Source organism: Oryzias melastigma, linkage group LG22 (assembly GCF_002922805.2).
Source record: "Oryzias melastigma strain HK-1 linkage group LG22, ASM292280v2, whole genome shotgun sequence".
NCBI classification, from domain to species: Eukaryota; Metazoa; Chordata; class Actinopteri; order Beloniformes; family Adrianichthyidae; genus Oryzias; species Oryzias melastigma.
In genome coordinates this window covers 12,291,038-12,310,961 of record NC_050533.1, presented here as the reverse complement: position 1 = coordinate 12,310,961, position 19,924 = coordinate 12,291,038, and the positions used below count along the sequence as shown (strand labels likewise).

General features: G+C 39.3%; 1 protein-coding gene across 4 annotated transcripts in view; it reads left to right on the top strand.

Moving 5' to 3' along the window:
• The window catches only part of kidins220a (kinase D-interacting substrate 220a), a 57,181-nt gene that overhangs the window by 19,562 nt on the left and 17,695 nt on the right, over positions 1 to 19,924 (top strand). For all 4 annotated transcript variants that reach the window (XM_024299627.2, XM_036209983.1, XM_024299292.2 and 1 more), the window contains exons 22-24: positions 1,253 to 1,397; positions 2,218 to 2,380; positions 19,205 to 19,383. In XM_024299627.2, coding sequence (XP_024155395.1) covers positions 1,253 to 1,397; positions 2,218 to 2,380; positions 19,205 to 19,383 — 487 coding nt within the window. The remainder of the gene's footprint in view (positions 1 to 1,252; positions 1,398 to 2,217; positions 2,381 to 19,204; positions 19,384 to 19,924) is intronic.

Below are 19,924 nucleotides of genomic sequence, written 5' to 3'. Positions count from 1 at the left end.
TTCAAGTTCAGTAAAAGTGCTTCTGCAAGTCGCTGCGTATCGGAAAGTAAGCTTCGCAGGAGTGTGTGGACGCTAGAGTTTTTCAGCTCTGACTGAGTGGTGGCCATATGTTCCATCTCTCTGAAAAAGAGGTCATGAGACTGGCATTACAGCTTCAAAGTCAACCGAAAGCCCGGCGTTGGCTCATGACCATGACAGCTGTCTGATTCCATCGCAGATGTTATCCTGTAGATCTGTGTCGACGGCCCTCCTGTGTGTCATGACTCTTCTGCTGTGGACGGTGGCTTTGCTAGATTCTGCGCAAGTTTGTCCACTCCAGACATTCATTATGCTTTGTTTATGGTGATAATTTGCTGGTTTATTGACAAATAGAGTTAAACTGTTAGTTTGTGATGGAAAAAGTTGTCATTTTGTTAAAGAAAACTGGTGAGAACATGGTTTCAATAAAGGGACTGAGATTATCACTTAATCTAAGTAACCCAAACATGGCTTTTCATCATCCCACACTGCAAAAAGGAACGGAAAACAACACTAATCCGGAGAAGAAAATCACTTAGAAAGTAGTAAAATGTTTCAGACAAACATTAAAAAAAGGTTACATTTGGCAAAAAAGCTTATTGTTAGATAGAATTAGTTAAAGTTGAATGTTATACACCCTAACGCTGAGTATTTTTGCTAGTTTTAAGCGAATGGTTTGTATTTTTTAGTTTTTGTATACCTAACTGTAGTTCATTTGAATTGCAGTGATAAAAACTAGTGAAAAAAGTGACAATGAGAATAAGATATTAGTACAAGTTGGCCCATCTCAATAAATTCTCATGAAATCTAAAACTAGCACTTATTCTTAGAACATAAATCTATTTATTTTTTTGTATATTAAAATGGGAAGCAATAATCTTTAAAACAACATCCTTAAAGTTGAACCAAAAACGACTGCATTTGTTGAGTCTTAAATCCCATTTTTCTATTGTCAAGAATACAGAGCAAAACTATTCTTATTTCTAGATCCTAGGTCTTAATGAGACAAAAAAATTGAAAAGGTTTAGTGCAAAGATAGATTAAAATAACTTAAAACTTCTCAAAATAGTTCAAAGTAGTTTGCAGTTTTTAGGCGAATATATATATTTTCCTTATTCATGAAGCTTCGTGTCCAGTATCAGAGTTGCAGAAGAGTAGAATGAGGAATGCTTAACCACCTGTGAAAAAAAATACTCCAACCAGCTTTGTAAAATATGTCAAACTTTCTCTCAAGGACACATATCGACGCCGTCAGATGCAGAGAACCATCACCAGACAAATGTCCTTTGACCTGACCAAGCTGCTGGTGACTGAGGATTGGTTCTGTGACATCAGCCCACAGACTATGAGAAGACTGCTCAACATCGTCTCCATCACCGGTAAAGAAAACCAACTTCATTTTCCCACAACATTGATGAAGCTTAGTGTACTCTCAGGCTGAGTTTAAAAAGCTATAGAACGCGGATCTATTGAGTACCCTGGATTTAAATGCAATTCAGACACATTCTCACTACTTTTGATTACACTTTTTTTAAATGCCAATCTAGTGAACTTTGATGTACACTGGTTTTTCCCAGAGACTTCTGGGCAATTTTATGGGTGCTGGATTAAGGAGATGTAAATTCAAACTTTCCAACAAAATGGCAAACACCTTAGCAGGGAGTAGTGAGTGAATTCAGACACAACTTCTATTTTGATTTGATTTGCTTTTATTTTCAAAAACTAAATAAAATAGTTAAATATCATGATAGACAAAAAGTGATAAAGCAATTGTTTTATTCATACATTTTTACATGTTGAACTTGTATAATAGATGTTCACGTAGACACACACAAGTTAAAGAAATTTTTTTTAAAAAGCTTTAATGTACTAAAACAGTGTCATAAAGTTATGATACGCTCTCCTGTTAGATTTCTCATTTTCAAATTTAGAAGTCTCCCAATTTTTTTGTTTTTTTTAATTAAAATGTTCACACATTTTTACGTAACATGGTTCTTATCATAGTATAACAACAAAAAGAAAAGTAGCAATTTTATATTTACATTCTATAAGCTGCTGACATTTCAAGCTCAAAGTTCTAAAAATCAAATTTTTGTCATTGTGGACTTTCTCTACATCAGTCAGGAAAATGTTTTTTCACTCAGAATTATTGGATCAGTGGCTAAATACTCTTTGATTGCTTGAATCTCTTGGTGACAGGTCGATTGCTGAGAGCCAATCAGATAATCTTCCACTGGGACCGCCTGGCGTCGTGGATCTACCTGACAGAGGAGTGGCCCTACAGGACTTCATGGATCATCCTCTTCCTGGAAGAAACAGACGGAGTTTCGGATCAGCACACACTTAAGAACGTCTATGAGAGGTAAACTTCCTCATACATTCATAGCATTCAGTACATTATTTTAAAGCCACTGATAAAAAATAAAACATTTCTTGTGAAATCTCAGTTGTCGCCACTAGGTGGCAGTAAATGATTTCAGCTTCTTGGTGACTCCATGTACTTCCAGTTTTAAGTGCCACTAGACTTTATAAATGGATTGAAACACATAAAGAAATCGAGGCCCGATGAATGTCTGGAATACTTCGGATTCAGAAAGGAACAGCTAATGAGGTTAAACGGAGAGTCATGTGTCGGCGGCGCCAGGTCCTGTAAGGTGACGACTGCTGCAGCCGCTTTCACTGGAGGAGGAGAGCGGCAGAGCTCCAGTCTTTGTTGCGCATCAATCTCTGGCCTTTACAGTGTGTGGGCGCCTGTAACTCCTGGGGCGGACAAGTGTCACAGGAGGTTACCGTCAGCTACTCAGCTAGCTAGATTAAGCAGACGACTCTCCGTCCCTTCCCCCATCTTTAGTAAAAACAGTTTGATTTTGAAGAAAATGGGGCTAAATCTTTGGTTCTTAAGTCTTTAAAGTATGAAATATTTCTGACTTTCGCATGTGTGGATGCACATTTTTAGATATGTCCTTAAATAGTCTTTTTTCCCCACAAGATTCCAGCATCAAACGAAGGGTCTTCTTGTGGAGATAAAGGAACTCCTCATTAGAGCTAATGCAGCCGTCATCTCGCGTTTGAGCAAAGATCCTGTCTTCCGTTATCTTCCTCCTCCTCGCTGGGTGTTTCCGAATGACTGCTCTGTTTGTGCGGTGACCGTCCAAGACGCTGCTTTAATGATGATGACAGGAAGCCTCAAACGGAGCTAAACGCCGAGCCTTGTCTGGGAGGCCTTATCTCTCACACCAATCTCAGCTGATAAGGCCTCTGTCTGCGTATCTTTTTCTGTCTCTGCTCCTCTCTTCCTCTTTCTTGTCATCCGAGGCTCTTCATGTCCGTTTTTTTCTCTTTCTGGATGAGGTGTTCTGTCTTTTTCCGTTAGTGCCAGACGAGCACTTGACCGCCGTCGAAGAACCTCGGGGGTCTTTCTCCTGAACATCTAATGGATTCTCTCTTGTGATAAAAGCTCTCACCCTTTTGCTCTCATCTGTGTTCTTTTTTTTTTTAGCACAAACGGGTCATGTTCCGCCATTTTTTTTGAGCCGCACATCCCCTGAGCGCTGCTAAGTGAATATATTAGTGTTGAAGTCAGCGCGGGGGTGAATCAGCCCCTTATAGGTCAACTGTCGCCCCGCATCTCAGTCACAAGGCAACACGCTCCTCGTCGCCTCTCCCCTCTGATGAAGCCCAGAATGCCGCAGTGCACACAAAAAAGTGCAATGATGTTGAAATCAATAAACGGATAGATACTATCTAGCAAAAAAAATCTTTATTAGTTCAAACGTAAGAAGTGTCTCTTTGTGCAGTTCTAAGCTGCGAGATTTCTAACGTAAATCATCTGTGAAGGAACCTCGGGGAAATGTGAAAGTTATAAAAAATGGGCAAAAAGAAGGCTTTGTTAAAGGCAAAAATGTGTGGGTTCAGATATATCTATCACAGTCGGTGCCTTTTCCCTCTTTTTTTCTTGCTGGACAAGTGTTTCAATAAGCCTCACTGTAGGAGAAAAGTGTAACACTAATTCCCCAAGCAGGAGCAGGACGGTACAGCCGTTTTAATCTGATGGAGAATGCATAATCAGTTAATAACCTCAGCAATTTCTCTCATTAACGGTAAGTCTCAGAGCAGCTCAGACGAGCCAGCGGTGTTAAAGAACTGTAAAACAGAACCATAGAGAGGCAGGCTCGTGGTAGCTGAGCTTCCTGTTGGACAGAGCATAGCTAAAAGTGGAACATTTGAAGAGTTTATACTGTTGTTTTGTTGAATAAACACAGTTAAATCTTTGTTTTTGTTTTCTCTAGGCTTGAAAGAACCACTTTTATTCTTCATATTTCTCTCAGATTCAGTTTTTAACATCCAGCATGTATCTGTTAACTCTGCTTTATGAGTTTTACCTTAAATCTATACTGAAAGCCCCGCTCCGATCATCTTTTGATCTATTTTTTAATAGTGCTCTTTAATGCTCTTTAGCCAAAATCCAAAAACCTGTGTTGTTTTCTAGGACATAGTTTCTGCAGAGCGGCAGGAGTTCATTAGAAATTCACCTCCAAGTAGAGGGTGGGACCGTTGGCGTGTATTTGCCTCACTCTAGCTGGTAGAATATAAGTTAAAAGGAAAATAGAACTGACCTCATTTATTGAAAGTAAAAAAAAAAAAACAAAGAACATCACGTTTTTTTGCTGAAAAAAAAAAAATTAAATCTATAAAACTATTTAGAATTTAAATTTATTCAAAATTAATACCGCCTCTTAAAATGTAAAATAAAGTTTAGGTCAGAACTGGTAGTACCATATATCTCGGTACTGGTTGAACAATATATGTTAGTACTGGTAGTACCATTTATCTCGGTACTGGAAGTACCATAAATGTCTGTGCTGGTAGTACAATATAGGTCGGTGCTGGTAAACATGTAATGTTTATGTAAAAAAAAAAAAAAAAAAATCCCTGAACATTTTAATTTTTTTTGCTTTGATGTTTGACTAAAAGGTTTGAAAAACTTGAAAGTTTTCAAAAAGCTGCAATCATCAATTTGCAATTTATCAATTGCGTTTAAGTACAGGGTATCAGATTATGGAATACTCTTGAGAAATCATTGAAAGAGTACAATTCAATTCTTACATTAAAAAAAACAGTGATTAAACAAATGCTTAGACAATGTGAACTATAAGGATGTTGTGAACGGTTATTTTAACCCTTTAACACCAGAGCTCCTGTGTTTATGTTCTTTGATTTACTGTAACTTTTCAACCGTTGACATGATCAACGTAATCACAGTAGATAAAGATTTTGTGTTTAAGCGTCACTGACAACGCCTCAGGTGTTAAAGGGTTAAAAAAAAATTCTGAGGGTGACATCCATTTTGTTTATTTATTTTTGGTCAACTTTTGTTGCTTTTGCTGGCCACTTAATGTATTTATTTTGTATTACAAAGAAACATGTTTTGTTAAAATAGTGTGAATAGTGTCATTAAATGCAGCAGAGATAATAAGTTTCCTTCTTTCTGTCCTCTGTAATATGAAAATATTGTGTAATTTATTGTGGTATGCTGTGAAAATGCAAGAAATAAAATTACATTTTATATATTTTAGCCATGAATAACATTATTACAGTGTAGCTGCCTTTTATTAGAAAAATAAGATTAGTTGGAGCCTATATGAAAGCAAAATCAACCATTTTTGTGCCTTTATTTAATTCTTGTATTGTGTTCTTGTCTTATATTAAATTGAATTTGCTCAATGTTGTGGGATTTTGACTAAAATTGAACAAAGAAATTCAAATTTGTTTATAGTTATAATTACTCTTGGATAAATATGCAAAAAATAAATAAATAAAACAAAAAAAACACAGAAATTTGACTTTAAAAAACTAATCTTTACCAAGAGCTTTTATGTGCACAAAACATTCCATAACTTAAAATATTTTTTGTTTGTGAATCATCCGAATCTAAAGGAAAGTCAGTTTTGAGGGTTAGCACATTTGAAAGCGGTGAGGGTGAGTTCGGTCGGGGCCTCGGAGAGTTTATTCCTGGAAGCCCAGATCCAGTTTTCAGCTCTGGAAAAAGTGTCACTGGTCCACTGAGCAGGTTTCTGCTCTGCCTCTGACATCTGGTGCCCCGACTGTGCCAGGATGCCCCCGCATGCACCCAGGAGAGGCTTTTTTTTTTTTTTTTTTTCCTGGCGCATCACCTGAATCTTATGTTCATTACACACCCACTCATACAAACCAAACTCGGACACGCTTTGTACTGTAGCTCTACCTGAAGCGTCATCCGCCGCTCCCAGACACCCAACGGCTGAACTCTCACACACTTCTAGATCACATGTAAATCCGGCGCATGTGGTTCATGTAATATTTGTTCAGACACCCACACAATCATCTCACACCAGTGCAAGAACATATGTCACCCCCGAGTCCTCTGAGAGCCCGTGTAATTAATCCAACTCTGAGATGCAGTCCGTGTTCAGCAAACATGCAGATGCACACGTGCACACACAACAAAAAACATAAAAAATACTGTTATCTGATCAAAAATAGCATTCCCAAATGAGATTTTTTCATAAACTCAAAGTGACGACTTAGTTTAGCTCTCCTTCACTCTCGGACACAGCTCTGCTCCTCTCTGGTACTTAGAAACTTTTTTTTTTATCCCTTCTGCTTCTTTGGCATCGGGGCTAATCACAATCTGAACGAATATGGAACCCGGCAATTCACTCTTAATTAGATCGACTCTTATCCCAAATACTGAAGCATTAAGATGACAGTCCGTTCATTGAGGATTACTTTAATTGGCACAATTATTGTAATTTACTTGCAATTATGGGCTGGATTAAAGTGCCACCGCGGAGCTAATGCCGGTGATTTTCCTTTATGTGGAGTTGAAAATCTCAAAGCAGAAACGTTTTTTTTAATGAATATGTTGAACTTTTCTTACCCTCAGATGACACGCTATCCTCATTTTTTATTCATACATTAATTTATTTTTTCCCGTAGATATCTGATGGAGCTCATTGTCTCCGTGAGGTACAATGTTAAACTGTTAACTCCATCGCTAGTTGCCTCTTTTGCACTAATGCGTCAAAGCATGTGTAAATTTGAAAAGGCACGTGTGAAGCCACCTTAGTCTCGGCTGAGTTGTCGCTGCCTTTCTGCCGGGACCCCAAGCCAGACAGACCGCACGCCAGATAAAGACGAGCAGAGAAAGAAAAAAATGTAAAAAAAAAAGTAAAATAAGCAGGGCTGGTGTGAGATAAAGATGGGAAAGGAAGAATGCTAGAAAAAGATAAGAAATTGCTTGAAGAGGCAGAAGAAAAAGAAGTTGAGTCTCGAGTGGTAAAAAAAAAAAAAAAAATGAGTTAAAGGAATCAAAGTCTGTGAATGCTATGGAGGATCAGATCAGATAGCAGGCGGTTTGTTAGCCTCTCAGGTGGATTGTAAGTCTCAGGTGATGCTGTCGCTGTGACTGAAGTAGTCCAGGTGGTGGTGGAGACGCACAGATTCACGCACACGTTCCCGGGCTCCCACACGGCTCCTTGCATTGGTGGAACTTGGTCCTCTGCTGAATTTGTTTCCTGATTTGTACGGGATTGTTGCTCCTTCATCCCTCAGGTGTTTGCTGGCTGATGACTAAGGGATAAATCAGCCACACAACCCCTGCGTTTCAGCGACTACTTTCTAAAAACAGTCAACGTAAACACACGTAAATACACGTTTTGGGCTTCTGCGTTCAAAATGTTTGCATTTACATAAAGATTACATTTTAATCTTTAGTAAAATCATTCCCACTGGTCTTTTAATTATGATTTTGCAGTTTTTAACCAAAATCGAAAAGAGTTTTAAGACATATTTTTGGACTAGTGGCAGTAGCTCATCAATATACAATTCTGGCTTGTGGGCAGGACTGTTGGCTCAGAGCAACCCCACTCCCTTCCCCATTGTTGAGAGCTCCGTTTGCGCACCGAGTTTACAGACCCGAGCTAGCATCAGTGCCACAAAATAATGGAGAAAAATATTAGATCAATCCAGTCGTACATATTTTGCACCAGAGGTGAGCTTGAACAAGGGAAATGAATCCGCGCGGGGATTTCGCACGCCCAGCCAGTAGATGCGTCATTAGTCCCAGGTTTTTCTAGCATCTAGTTTTCCTATCAGATTGAGTTAAATACTCAGAAATGCAGTTTTAATTGTAAGCTATTTTATATAGGTCCTATATTATGAGAAAAATGCTACTATAAAATATTAAAGACACTAAAAAGGGTATTTTCGTGGATTGGGTCTTTAAGTCGTTTTTGTGTGCGTCGCTCTTCCCTTAGAAAAACACTGGGTTACAATTAGGGTTAGAGTAGGTTTAAGGGTCAAGGTAAGGGTTAGTGTTATAATAAGGTTAAGGGTTAAGGTAAGGGTTACGATTATGGTTAGAAATCATCTAGTATAGATACGTGATTGGTTGTGAGTACATGGGCGAGTATTTTGAAGCTACAGACCTGTGTGAACATCATATGGTAGAACCGAGTACAAAAATGCGCGTTCAAGGTGTTCTCAAGCATAGCTTTAGTCACAAGTGTCCTTAAAAGTAGATATGGTCTGTCTGTGGCAGAACAATGGGCAAACCTACACAGGGCCTGTAGGGTAAAAGTATTCGATGAATGAATGAAAAGCAAATAAAAATGTTTGTTCATACTTTCTTTCTAGTGGCATGGTGCAAGCAACAGTTCGTAGCGAATTCTTAAACAACGCGAAAGGGTAAAGTAATGCTGAAATAGATGAGACGCAGACCTGTAGTACGGATTTTTTGTCTTTTCATACCACCACAAATCCTGCGCACGACCGAAAGTGCTTTTCATTTGATAAGTTTGGGCTACTTGTGCATTCTTTGTGCACAACCTGACTCTTAGAAAAGAAGAGAATAAGACTCTAGTTTGTGCTTGGATCCTACAGGTGTCCAATGGGCAAGCACCTGTCTCATTCACACCCCATGTTCAGCATTTGCACAGTAAGGTCAGTCCTCACACCTCGACTAGAGTGTTGTGTAACAGCACTGTGTGACAGCATCGACAGTATGTCATAATCCCGTTCAACTTAGATTATCCTTACAAACACCTTAACATACACTTACCACAGGCACAACAATCGTATCTTCATTTTCTTGAGGTGGCTGTATGAGCCTTAAAATGTGACCACTCCTCTCTGCAACCCTCAATGGAGGCTGAAAACTCTAAAAACCTCCAGCCCTCGTACAGGTCAACCCCAATACAGGTGTTTGAGACTAAAACTATATGCAAATGACACTCTACTTGATGTTGGTCCATTTTTATGACGTCTCTTGAGGTGGCCGTACGAGACTTAAGGGAGCTGCAAGACACACTCCTTAAAATGTGGCCACTCCTCTCTACGACCCTCAATGGACCTGGACAACCCCAAAACCAGCAATGCCCTGTACAGATGCAAGGGGGTACGACTATACGCAGATTATACTCAGCTTGATGTTGGTCTATTGTCATGACGCCCCCTGAAGGGGTTGTACAAGTCCCAAGGAAGCTGCAAGAGACACCCCTTAAAACGTGGTCACTCCTCTCTATGACCCTCAAGGGACCTGGACAACCCAAAAACCTGCAAGCCCCTGTACAGGTGCATGGGACTACAGCTATACCCAGATGATACTCAGCTTGATGTTTGGTCCATTTTGATGATGTCTCTTGAGGTGGCTGTAGATTCAAGGGACTGCAAGACACACTCCTAAGCATGTGGTCACTCCACTCTATGAACCTCAACGGCTCAAGACAACCCAAAAACCTCCACCCCCATATGGTTCAATTCCTTACGGATGCATGCTACTAAAACTATACTCAGATAACATGCTGCTTGATGTTGGTCTATTTTCATGACGTCTCTTGAGGTGGCTGTACGAGCCTCAAGGGAAATGCAAGACACATCCCTTAAAATGTGGCCACTCCTCTCTACAACCCTCAACAGACCGCGACAACAAAAAATACCTCCATCCCCCATACAGGTCAACCCCCGTACAGGTGTATGGGACTACGACTATATGCAGATGATGCTCCGCTTGATGTTGGTCCATTTTCATGACGTCCCCTGAGGTGGCTGCAGGCGCCTCGAGAACTTGAAACACACCTGTGCTCCCCTTTAGATGCAGCCGCTCCTCAGTATGACCCCCCCACCACTGGCCCGGACAACCCAAAAACCCATAGCACCTGTACAGGTGCATGTGACTAAGGTTTAACCTGCATGAAAATAATTCAAAAAATAAAAGAACAACACTGCAGTGGCTCTGTTTTGGTAAGACAGGACAAAAGTTCTAGATTTGATGTTAAGGCCAGGACTGGAAGAGCGTCAAGTAGCATTCTTTGTCAGAAAATCCTTTTCATTTCTGCCTGTAAGCTGAGGTTGAAGGATTAGTCTAATTGGTCTGAAACAAGAGAGCAGCTCTGTTCTCTCACAAATAATCTTTTCAAATGCTGGTGAAAAAAAAGAAGCCTTGGACTACACTTTTGAATGACCTCTGCTCTTCAGACACGCAGACGCCTTCGGTGACGATAAGGTTGGATTAACCTCGTAACACCCGGATGCAGGAGGAACATAGGAGGCCTCAGAAGCAGACTGTTGATATCCTGAAAATTTAACAGCGTTGAGTTGTCGTCTCTCTCCTGCTATCTCTTTGTGCTGTTTAAAGGCAGGGCACTGATTATAAATAGAAACGCAGGGCTGCGAAAGGGTCGGCGTTGACCTTTAAGCAGACAGCAGAATTCACCACTCAGCCACTGAGAGCTCCAAGCACTCTTCATCACACACACACACACACACATCTGGTCTTTAAGTTATGCAAACATCTCAGTTTCTTAGAAGTCAGTAAAAATCAGACCTTTATGAAGATTATGTGTGAAGAGGCGCTGCAATGATGTGACAGTTCTGTAAATTAAAGCATCTTTTAATTTTTAGTGCAATCAGGCCAGAACTGGTTCAAGAGGGATCAGATTTTTATAGTTTGATTTAAAGTTTGATTAAAAAAATTGAAACCTTTGAAAGATAAATCAGATTCTTGACTTAAGTCAGTCACAAAATCAGGATTAAGTTGTCTTGTGATTCAATATCAGCTTGTTTTCTTTTAAATTTGACATTTAAAAGCCAATTTTTCTAGTTTATTAAAACATTTTCTCACAATAAATCACATTAAAATGAAAAAAACAAAACTCATCCTTTATCAAAGTGTTAATGTTCTGAATAAATACTAATATAAAAGTTGAGTTAATTGTCATAAGATGTGAAAAAGGGAATTAAAGAGGCACAATTTCTAGGAATAGATGGAGATAAATTTATAAATTAGTTTTTTTTTAAACCCAGTGGTGTCAATTGGAATGCATGGCAGATAATTTTAATTTGGTTTGGTTTCTATTCTTATTGGATGGAACTAACCCACAGTAACACACAGTTGCTACAACTGTTGGTTTAGGGGTTGTACTGTCAAAAAAAGCGACTGGACTAAAGAAAAATCCAAAACTTTAGCCATCATAAAACCCAAATCACATAGCAATGCATAGTTCACCTGCATTCAGACTGTCACTGAAGCACGCCAAGACTCACCTGCAAGTAAATGAACATCCTCTGCCTCATTTTACTTGTTTCCTAGTCATTGTAGTCCAAATAAAGTATCTATCCAATGAATTAAAGGGGTTATATGTGGTAAATGTAAAACGATAAAAATGTTTTTCTTTATATGTAGGATGTCATTTTCAACTCAACTTTCCAATTTTAAAGCCCTACATTTTGATTAGTATGTATTTATTAGAAATTGTTTTACACCATTACAAATGGGGAAGAATGAGTTAAAAGGAACCTGAAGTTAAATAATGAAAGTTAGTCCACATCACACCAAAACTGCCCTTATGACTAGATAAGGGCTATCTACAGGCAAAAAATGGGCAAACCTGTAAACGGCACAAAGGTGGTCCACGGGAAGTAGCAAGGTCATAGAGCGTTCAGTAACCCTGTAGAGAGAATGTTAATGCACATTTTTTAAAATGGGTGGGGGACGGGTCGTAGCGAACACTTATGCAACACGCAAGGGTAAATAAAAGGGAAGAACATGGGAAGGAGATGTTCCCCCAAACCCTGCACACTGCGCAAGGAGCCCATTAGTGGTGTTCATGTGATAAGTGCATGCTCCGGGAGTGCAACCTGACCATTAGAATTCATGAAATTGGGCAATCAGAGTGTAGTTTGTGTGGACATCCTATTGGCGTCCTACGACAACGTGTGTATCATCTGCATACCCTGTGTGTGCAGCAATTACGCACGATCAGTGAGGAAATAGGAGAGAGGATCATGTTGTACGGATTTTTTTTTTTTTACATCCAGCCATGGAGACATGTTTTCCTAAATCTTTGCTTCAGTTCATCACCCGAATCCTTTATCATTTACAAAGTGATTTTCTTCCCATATATTGAGCTAAACTTTTCCAATCAACCCTAAGTCACCTTTCTCCGTGGAATATCATCAAGCCTGACAAGTTACAGCACTTCTACAACGTCCACGATGAGGAGCCGGGATTTTCCCTGATCTGTTTTCGAGAGCGAACAGAAGCTGCTCTTTCTGCGACTTGATTGGATGATTACTGTCCTTATTGTGGCCAGCCAGCGAAGCTGGAATGAGGTCAGCATCTGGCAGGAGCTTGACAAAACACCCTGTTAACTGAAACTATTAGCTCAGTTAACTCGGTTAAGATGGTCAAAAAATGTTCTGTTAGTTCTACAAAGCAACGTTCTTGAGCCTCCGTGATGAGTGGTCAAAAAACAAGAGGGAAAAAGATTAATAGTTACCAGTTTCTGGCTTGGAGTTTAAGCCTTTGACTTTGTGGACAGGAAGTGACTGATCAAATATGCTCATCATATATTTACCTATATAAATTTATAATGACATGCATCCAGAAATTCCCTGACAATCTTGAGTGTTACATATCCATTGATTGTTTTTTTTTTCTTTGTCAATTTCATTATTTTATTTTTTAGCCTATAATAGCATTCAGTAAAACTTCATTGGACTGGCCTTTTGGGGTCTTGCTGAACCACAGTAATGGAGTCTCGTTCATTCACTGCCAGACCAGATGCACACATACTACAATCACACATCCCGTACACAAAGCCCTCTTAGTCTCCCCTCCTTTAAACTTTTAACAAGACCCAAAAGGTCAAGGAAGCTCCATGTTGGCACACAGATGAACTCTGCTCAAGTGACCTCTGCTGCAGAGAAGCATTTTAAGAGGGAGGGGAGTATTAGTAATCACGCACACATAAACATTGAAAAGCAACAACAGTCGAGAAAATGTCACAAAATTTAAATTTAAAGGAAATAAACAAAAAACAAGTGTCATGTCCATTTCAGATACCTAAAAGGATGAGGCTACTTACAAGGTGGAGTGTGCTTGTGTGCCCATAAGCCAGAGTGCGTACAGTATGGGTGTTTGTTCTGTTTCTCATGAACTGTTTCAACCCGCACACAAACTGAGAGAAGCCTGTGCTTTTTCCCCCATTTCCAGCAGGCTTACTGCTGTTTATTTGTGGGTTTGTCGACACAGACCAACAGGAGCCAGTGACTCTCACAAACGCACACACACTAGCACACGCACACAGGGCGCTTTCTGTGCCCTTTTTATACAACCATCTAACTAAACACACAACAATAATTAAACTCCAAATGATACTTTATGCCAGTGGTTCGCGGGCCATGGACCGATACCGGTCCGTGGGAGAGTTGGTACCCGGCCGCAGAGAAAAAAAACACGACCTGCATTTTTTTTTTGTTTTATTTATAATTTGATTGTGAAGGAAGTTTTATTTTGGAAAACTACTGAATTCTCTCCACTACATCCAACTCATTCCTGAGGTATGAGAAGTTGCTTTGTCACGTGTTAAAAATACATCCGCTACTTTTTTTTTAAGTAACTTCTCCGACCACTACATAGAAACCTCTAAGCTAGCAAAATTAACCAACAGCTAGCACAGTTAACCAAAACAGCTAGCAAAGGTAACAAAAACTAACATTTGGAAAGTAAAGAGGTAACAGAAGAAGAGCCTTCAACTTCAGGAAAAAATAAATCTGCATTTAAGAGATGAAAACTGGAAGTCTTTGCTCCAAATATTGATTTGTTGAGACAGTTGTTCCCACAGACTAGAATCAAACTACTTTATTTATCCCAGGAAAATGCTGTTATAGAGCTCCTATCAACATTTTTCTAGTCCGCATAATATTCATCAACTCGCTGTCTAATGTTACAAATAAAGTTGCTCAAACTGTGGATTTATGTTTATTATTACCGTATTTTCCTCACTATAAGGCGCACCTAAAATCTTTCAATTTTCTCAAAAGCCGACAGTGCGCCTCATAATCCAGTGCGCCTTATATATGGATCTATACTTAGCCGCAACAGGTCTCGCAACTACGGGAAGCAGCAACCGACTCCATTTTCACCTGTAGAAGTAGCACACGGTGCATGCTGGGATATGTGACTGTGGATGTAGTGGATGCATAATGCAAACCCAGCCACTACTGTAGCTTCTATTGCTATTCTATGTGCCTTATTATGTGGTCCGCCTTATATATGAAAAAAGTTTTAAAATAGGCCATTCATGGAAAGTGAGCCTTATAATCCGGTGCGCCTTATTGTGTGGAAAAAATGGTATATGTAGAAAATACCAGTTTTGGTCAAAATTAAAGTTTGTTAAATTTGCTGCAGAAAAGATCCAAACCAGAATTTTTCTTTTGGTGAAGTTGGCATTTGATGATGATAATTAAATCGGACTCCCACTTTAACCTCATATACATTGGTCAGTGAAAATATTGTCAGACATTAAACCGGTCCGTGGCATGAAAAAGGTTAGGGACCACTGCTTTTAACTGTTTGATTTTATAATTCTGAAAAAACTTTAATAAATAACCTTAAAAATTATGAATAAATGCAGTACAAAATGAAATAAAAATATTTTATTTTAACAAATACAGTCACCCTTATCCAAGAAACCTGTTCTCTTTTGCACACAACATGCATTAGCTAAAGAATAAACGCTTCAAAAAGGTTGAGTTGACCAAATGAAACTTGTGGCAATCAGTTGCTTAAAAGCAGTTTGGGCTTTAGCACCCAGGAAGCCGTTGCATCATTTCAAGCATAGGAGGGATCAGAGAGATCAAAGGAAATAAGCATCCCTGCAGTCATTCTTGCACAATACCATCGATTGACGGGGCTGTAGCTTAGAGCTGCAGAACAGGCGATTTGGTCCAAGCGCTCAGCGTGGCATGGCCGCTGGGAGCTTTCCAAATGTTAATAGGTCCCAAAGCTGACTGGCGTTTAGGCGTTCTTCTCAACCTCCCACACTCTACAGCTGACGGGATACAAATAACTCATAAATCTCACTCTTAGGTACACCATTTAGGCACCAAAAGCAGGAATGTACCACTTGAGTTCTTAACAGCTGCCCTCTTGGCTTTTAGACAACGTTTGGGCACAAACCGCAAAGAGGTGGTCTCCCTGCCAAACATCTCCATAAAGGGACCCAAAGACTGGGTGCCAGGAGAACAGACTATCGGCTGTGCACATTGCATTTGAACAGCTCAAGGGCGTTATTCAGTGCTCAACCAGCGCAACAAAGCACAGGTGAAGACGTTGAGGAACCCCAGGTCTTCTGGTCATGCAGAGCTAGAGCTTTAGAGGATACGTGCCGGTTGGCGTGTGGACCCGCAGCATCGGTGCTGAAGAACAGTTGTTGTTTCAGCGGGAGCTGCCAAAAGCCTCCACCACCCAAAAGACTGGGAGAGCAAGCGAGAAAATATGTTTCCACTTTAGATGACGCCACGCTCTTTGTCTTGTCAAAATCCAGAAGTATTTCCTTGATTTAAATCAAATGCCTCAAGTGCTCCAAACACCCCCCCCCCCACACACACACACACAACACACACACACTTTCTCTCACTTTCCCTCTTTCTTCTTGCTTCCTCGTCTTGGCAGAGACAACTTTGTGGCAATGTCTGCTTTCCATATACATTTGTGGCAACATTCAGCGCAGTAATTGAAACTTTCTTGTAGAAAACTGGACCGGTGCATCCCGGAGCAAACCACAGAGACAAGCAGGCTAATGGGAAACACACCATGCTGATAAAAACAAAAAAAGAAAAACAAGCACTTTTGGAGCTAGCAGCCTCCCTGTGAGATGGGCTAAGGATTCAGTGGTTCCCCTGAAATGTTGATTAAACTCATGTGTAGTGCTGAATTAGAGCCTCCTCCTTTCCAGACCCCCGAAACCTTAACTGAACCCTCCAGTCCCGGAGCTCGGGCCACGTTCTGGACAAACGGCACCGCCGTAAAAGCAATGAATTTATGCAGAAGAATGGAGCCTGCAGTTTCATAGGCTGGGTTTTTAATGGTGACAATAATTCCACCCTGAGGTTCAGCATCAGCACATGTGGTAGCTTGATTGATATAATGGTCAGTTGACCGGCCATGTGATGCAGAGATAAGTGGGGTTGACTATTAAATTGTTCATAAATATACAGCAGCAGATTACACATCTGGAATAAACTTTTCATGGAACGAGCATCCGTAGAGTCAGCCATAACTAAGGCTTTAGTTTCTCGAGTTGAAATCGTGGCAGAACTGGTTACACGCATCAAGAAATAAGAAAATAACTGCAGAAGAATGTTTTTAGCAATGATCTGGAGGGATAGCATGCAAAAAGGATATTTGTTCTGGAACTTTTACCGCAATAGTTCCTTAAAATGAGACGAAGTCGAAAAACAAGTTCTAGATGAGGAGCTACATGCTCTTTTACTCCATTGTGACTCCTTGGCTTAGAGAGAAGTGTGATCTGAATAAATAGAAGAGTTTTGGTTGAATGGTGTGAGTGGTATCATAAAGTATTCCTAAGGATTATGTAAGTTTAATGCACTTATGAGTACGGGTGATACTGTTATATGGCACTCTAAAGCCACACTCTAGTCGTTCCTAAGATGCACACACTACTTCCTTATTGACCATGCTGCATGCATGGGATGTGCAGGTGATGTGTGAGTTCTCGCAGGATTCCCATACAAACTGTTCTCTGATTGTCTAATTTCCTAAATTCTAACAGTCAAGCTGGACACAAGGCACGCACACTTAATAATCACTTGAGCAGCACTAACAGGCTCCTTGCTCAGTGCGCAAAGTTTGAGGCAAGTGAAAAATGAAAAATCCGTATGACTTTCCTACATCTCCTCTGCTTCATCCTGACTTACCCTTGCAAGTTGGATAAAGTGAAGCTGGTTATTAAAATAATTGTGCATTTTCTGGTAAAAGCACCAAATTTGGCATGGATGTACCATAGAATCCTCTCTTTCTGACAAGCTAGCCACAAGAAAATCCAAGATATTAAAATATATATAATAGATATATACTGGTAATATACATATAAAAGTATTCTGTAGGTACCACTCAAGTTTAAAGACTGCTTTTGTGCATAAACATCCCATATTGTTGCAAGTGGAGTTGCATAGATGGAAATTAGTCATACGTGAATATGCGTGTAAAAAGTGAGAAAAGTTGTGGTCTTTTATGTGAAATGACTGCTGGAGGGATAAAAGAGCAGCTGATTTATACAACCGCCACACAATATGTGAATTGTGCGTTATTATTGTGCTGTTTATATGCAATTCATTAGTGATTTGTGCGTCAACTACATAATTTAAATGGGATATGTGTGCCATATACGCAATATAAAAGTTGTTTATCAGTGGTAAAAATGCGAAAAGTCAGTTAGACATCAGTTGACATACATGGAACGGTGGAAAACCACAAACTTGCATAGGCATCTCACAAAAATTACACACAATTGTGTAAGATTTATGTAATAATTCCGTATAAACTACGTAAAATAGGCATAAACTTCATGATTCTCAACCGACCAAAATTTTTGAACTTCTCAAAACCGAATTCACATAAAGGCCAGTTGACTGAAACCCTAGATAGACATCTTATGAATTATGGATATCACACATGTATAACGAAGGACCGAATCTATATACGGGGACAATGCACGAAATGTACTTAGCGCCAGTTTGACATGGCCTTGAGGTATAAGCAAAATGATGGTAAAAGCTTTTAACCACTTTAAAAGTAATACATTATTAGAATGAGCTTGAAACACATATTCTTATCTTTGCTGCACATCAGTGTCTACTTGTTGTTCAGCGACGATGTTCTTCAAAGTCAGTAACTGCATAGATGAAAAAAGGGAAGATTCTTGACCAATGCTCTCATGTTTATATGTGATTGTAAAATAAGAAAAAGGATGAAGACGCTCCAAAGTCATGATAAAAATTGACATTACATTTTTAATTTATGTAAATCTGTTTCTACAGTAGGATCTTAATTAACACAGAGTGTATTTTATTATGAAAGGAACTTGTGCTACTGTCACAAAAAAATAAGTTAAATTTGCTATAGTTATTACGTTATATCACTGTTCTAATTAAGTTATTGTAAATATTTCATATAATGGCCACAACCAAAAAAAAAAGGTTTATTTATCCAAACGAGGAAGTGGAACTTAACGGCTTTTGCTTGAGTTTTGGTTAGTAAAAAAATAGACCCAAACGACTCTTTTAGCATCATGACTCAACCCTCTTGACATTAAAATTCCAGCTTTTTAATTTTTTTTCTCAAAACATTCTTATACAGCTTCTTAGAGATTTGTAACAAATACATTTGAAATGATCGTTTTAAAGCCAAATTTAATGTTATTGCTCTATTATGAGGTTGTTTCTTCATCCAATGGCGATCAGAAAGTCTATATCTTGCAGTAATGGAACATTTTCCAAACGTGGTGTTTACTTTAGGTCAGCGATAGCAAACATTCAAACCACAGCATCACCATGCGCTTCCGTCTGCTGCTTGCTAATTTACCCTGATTGTCATCTTCTCAGGTTTCCTCCTCTGCTTTGAGAAGATAACATCCCTCACTTTATCTGTCCTCGAACATCCCCCTCTCTCTTTTTTTTCTATTTCGCTTTCTCTGAATCCAGTTATCTTTTTGCTTTCATGAGAAAAATGACCGTTGACATATCTTATTAATCTCAACAGCATTTTTTTTTTAATCCGTTACAGTTGTTGTTGCTGCTATTAATCCACAAGTTTGTTGTAAGCTGTTTGTTTTCATTTCAGAATCTCCAAAAATATTCCCACCACCAAAGATGTGGAGCCTCTGCTTGAGATTGATGGAGACATCCGGAGCTTCGAGGTCTTCCTCTCATCCAGGACGCCTTTTCTGACCGCCAGAGACGTGGAGATGTTCCTCCCCTGTACCGTCAACCTGGACCCCAAACTCAGAGAGATCATAGCAGGTCTCTGTGTTTTTTTAATTTGTAAAATATTAACAAGACTAAATTGGTAGGAAAGTTCCGATCCGTTTTTTTTTTTTTTAGCCCGGTCCAATTCCAAGTTATTTGATTTCTGCCGATACAGAGTCCCAACCTAATACTTTTGCAACACATAAAAAATGAACAAATTTATCTAACAGATCCAGCTTGGTCCATATTTTTATTTTATTAATTTTCTTTTATTTTTTAGCATTTAAACAGAGTGCTTCTGTGAATTAGCTTGAGATGAAAAACAGAACAGATAATAGTACAACTGTCAAGAATGTTTACACACCCACTTGGATAAAAATTGTGTTTTTAACATATTTTGGTGGTTTCCTCATAAAGGAGGACATATGTTAAGAATATTTAAGCTCATAATTGCATTTCTGAGCATTTCTTTGTTCAAGTAAACCATGAACAGATGAAAAATGCAGTTTAAAAAAAGAACGTAATTGCTTCGTTGAAAATATGATTGTTAGGCCACAAAATCCCTGCTGATGCATTGTCCTGGTGAGCACTGGTG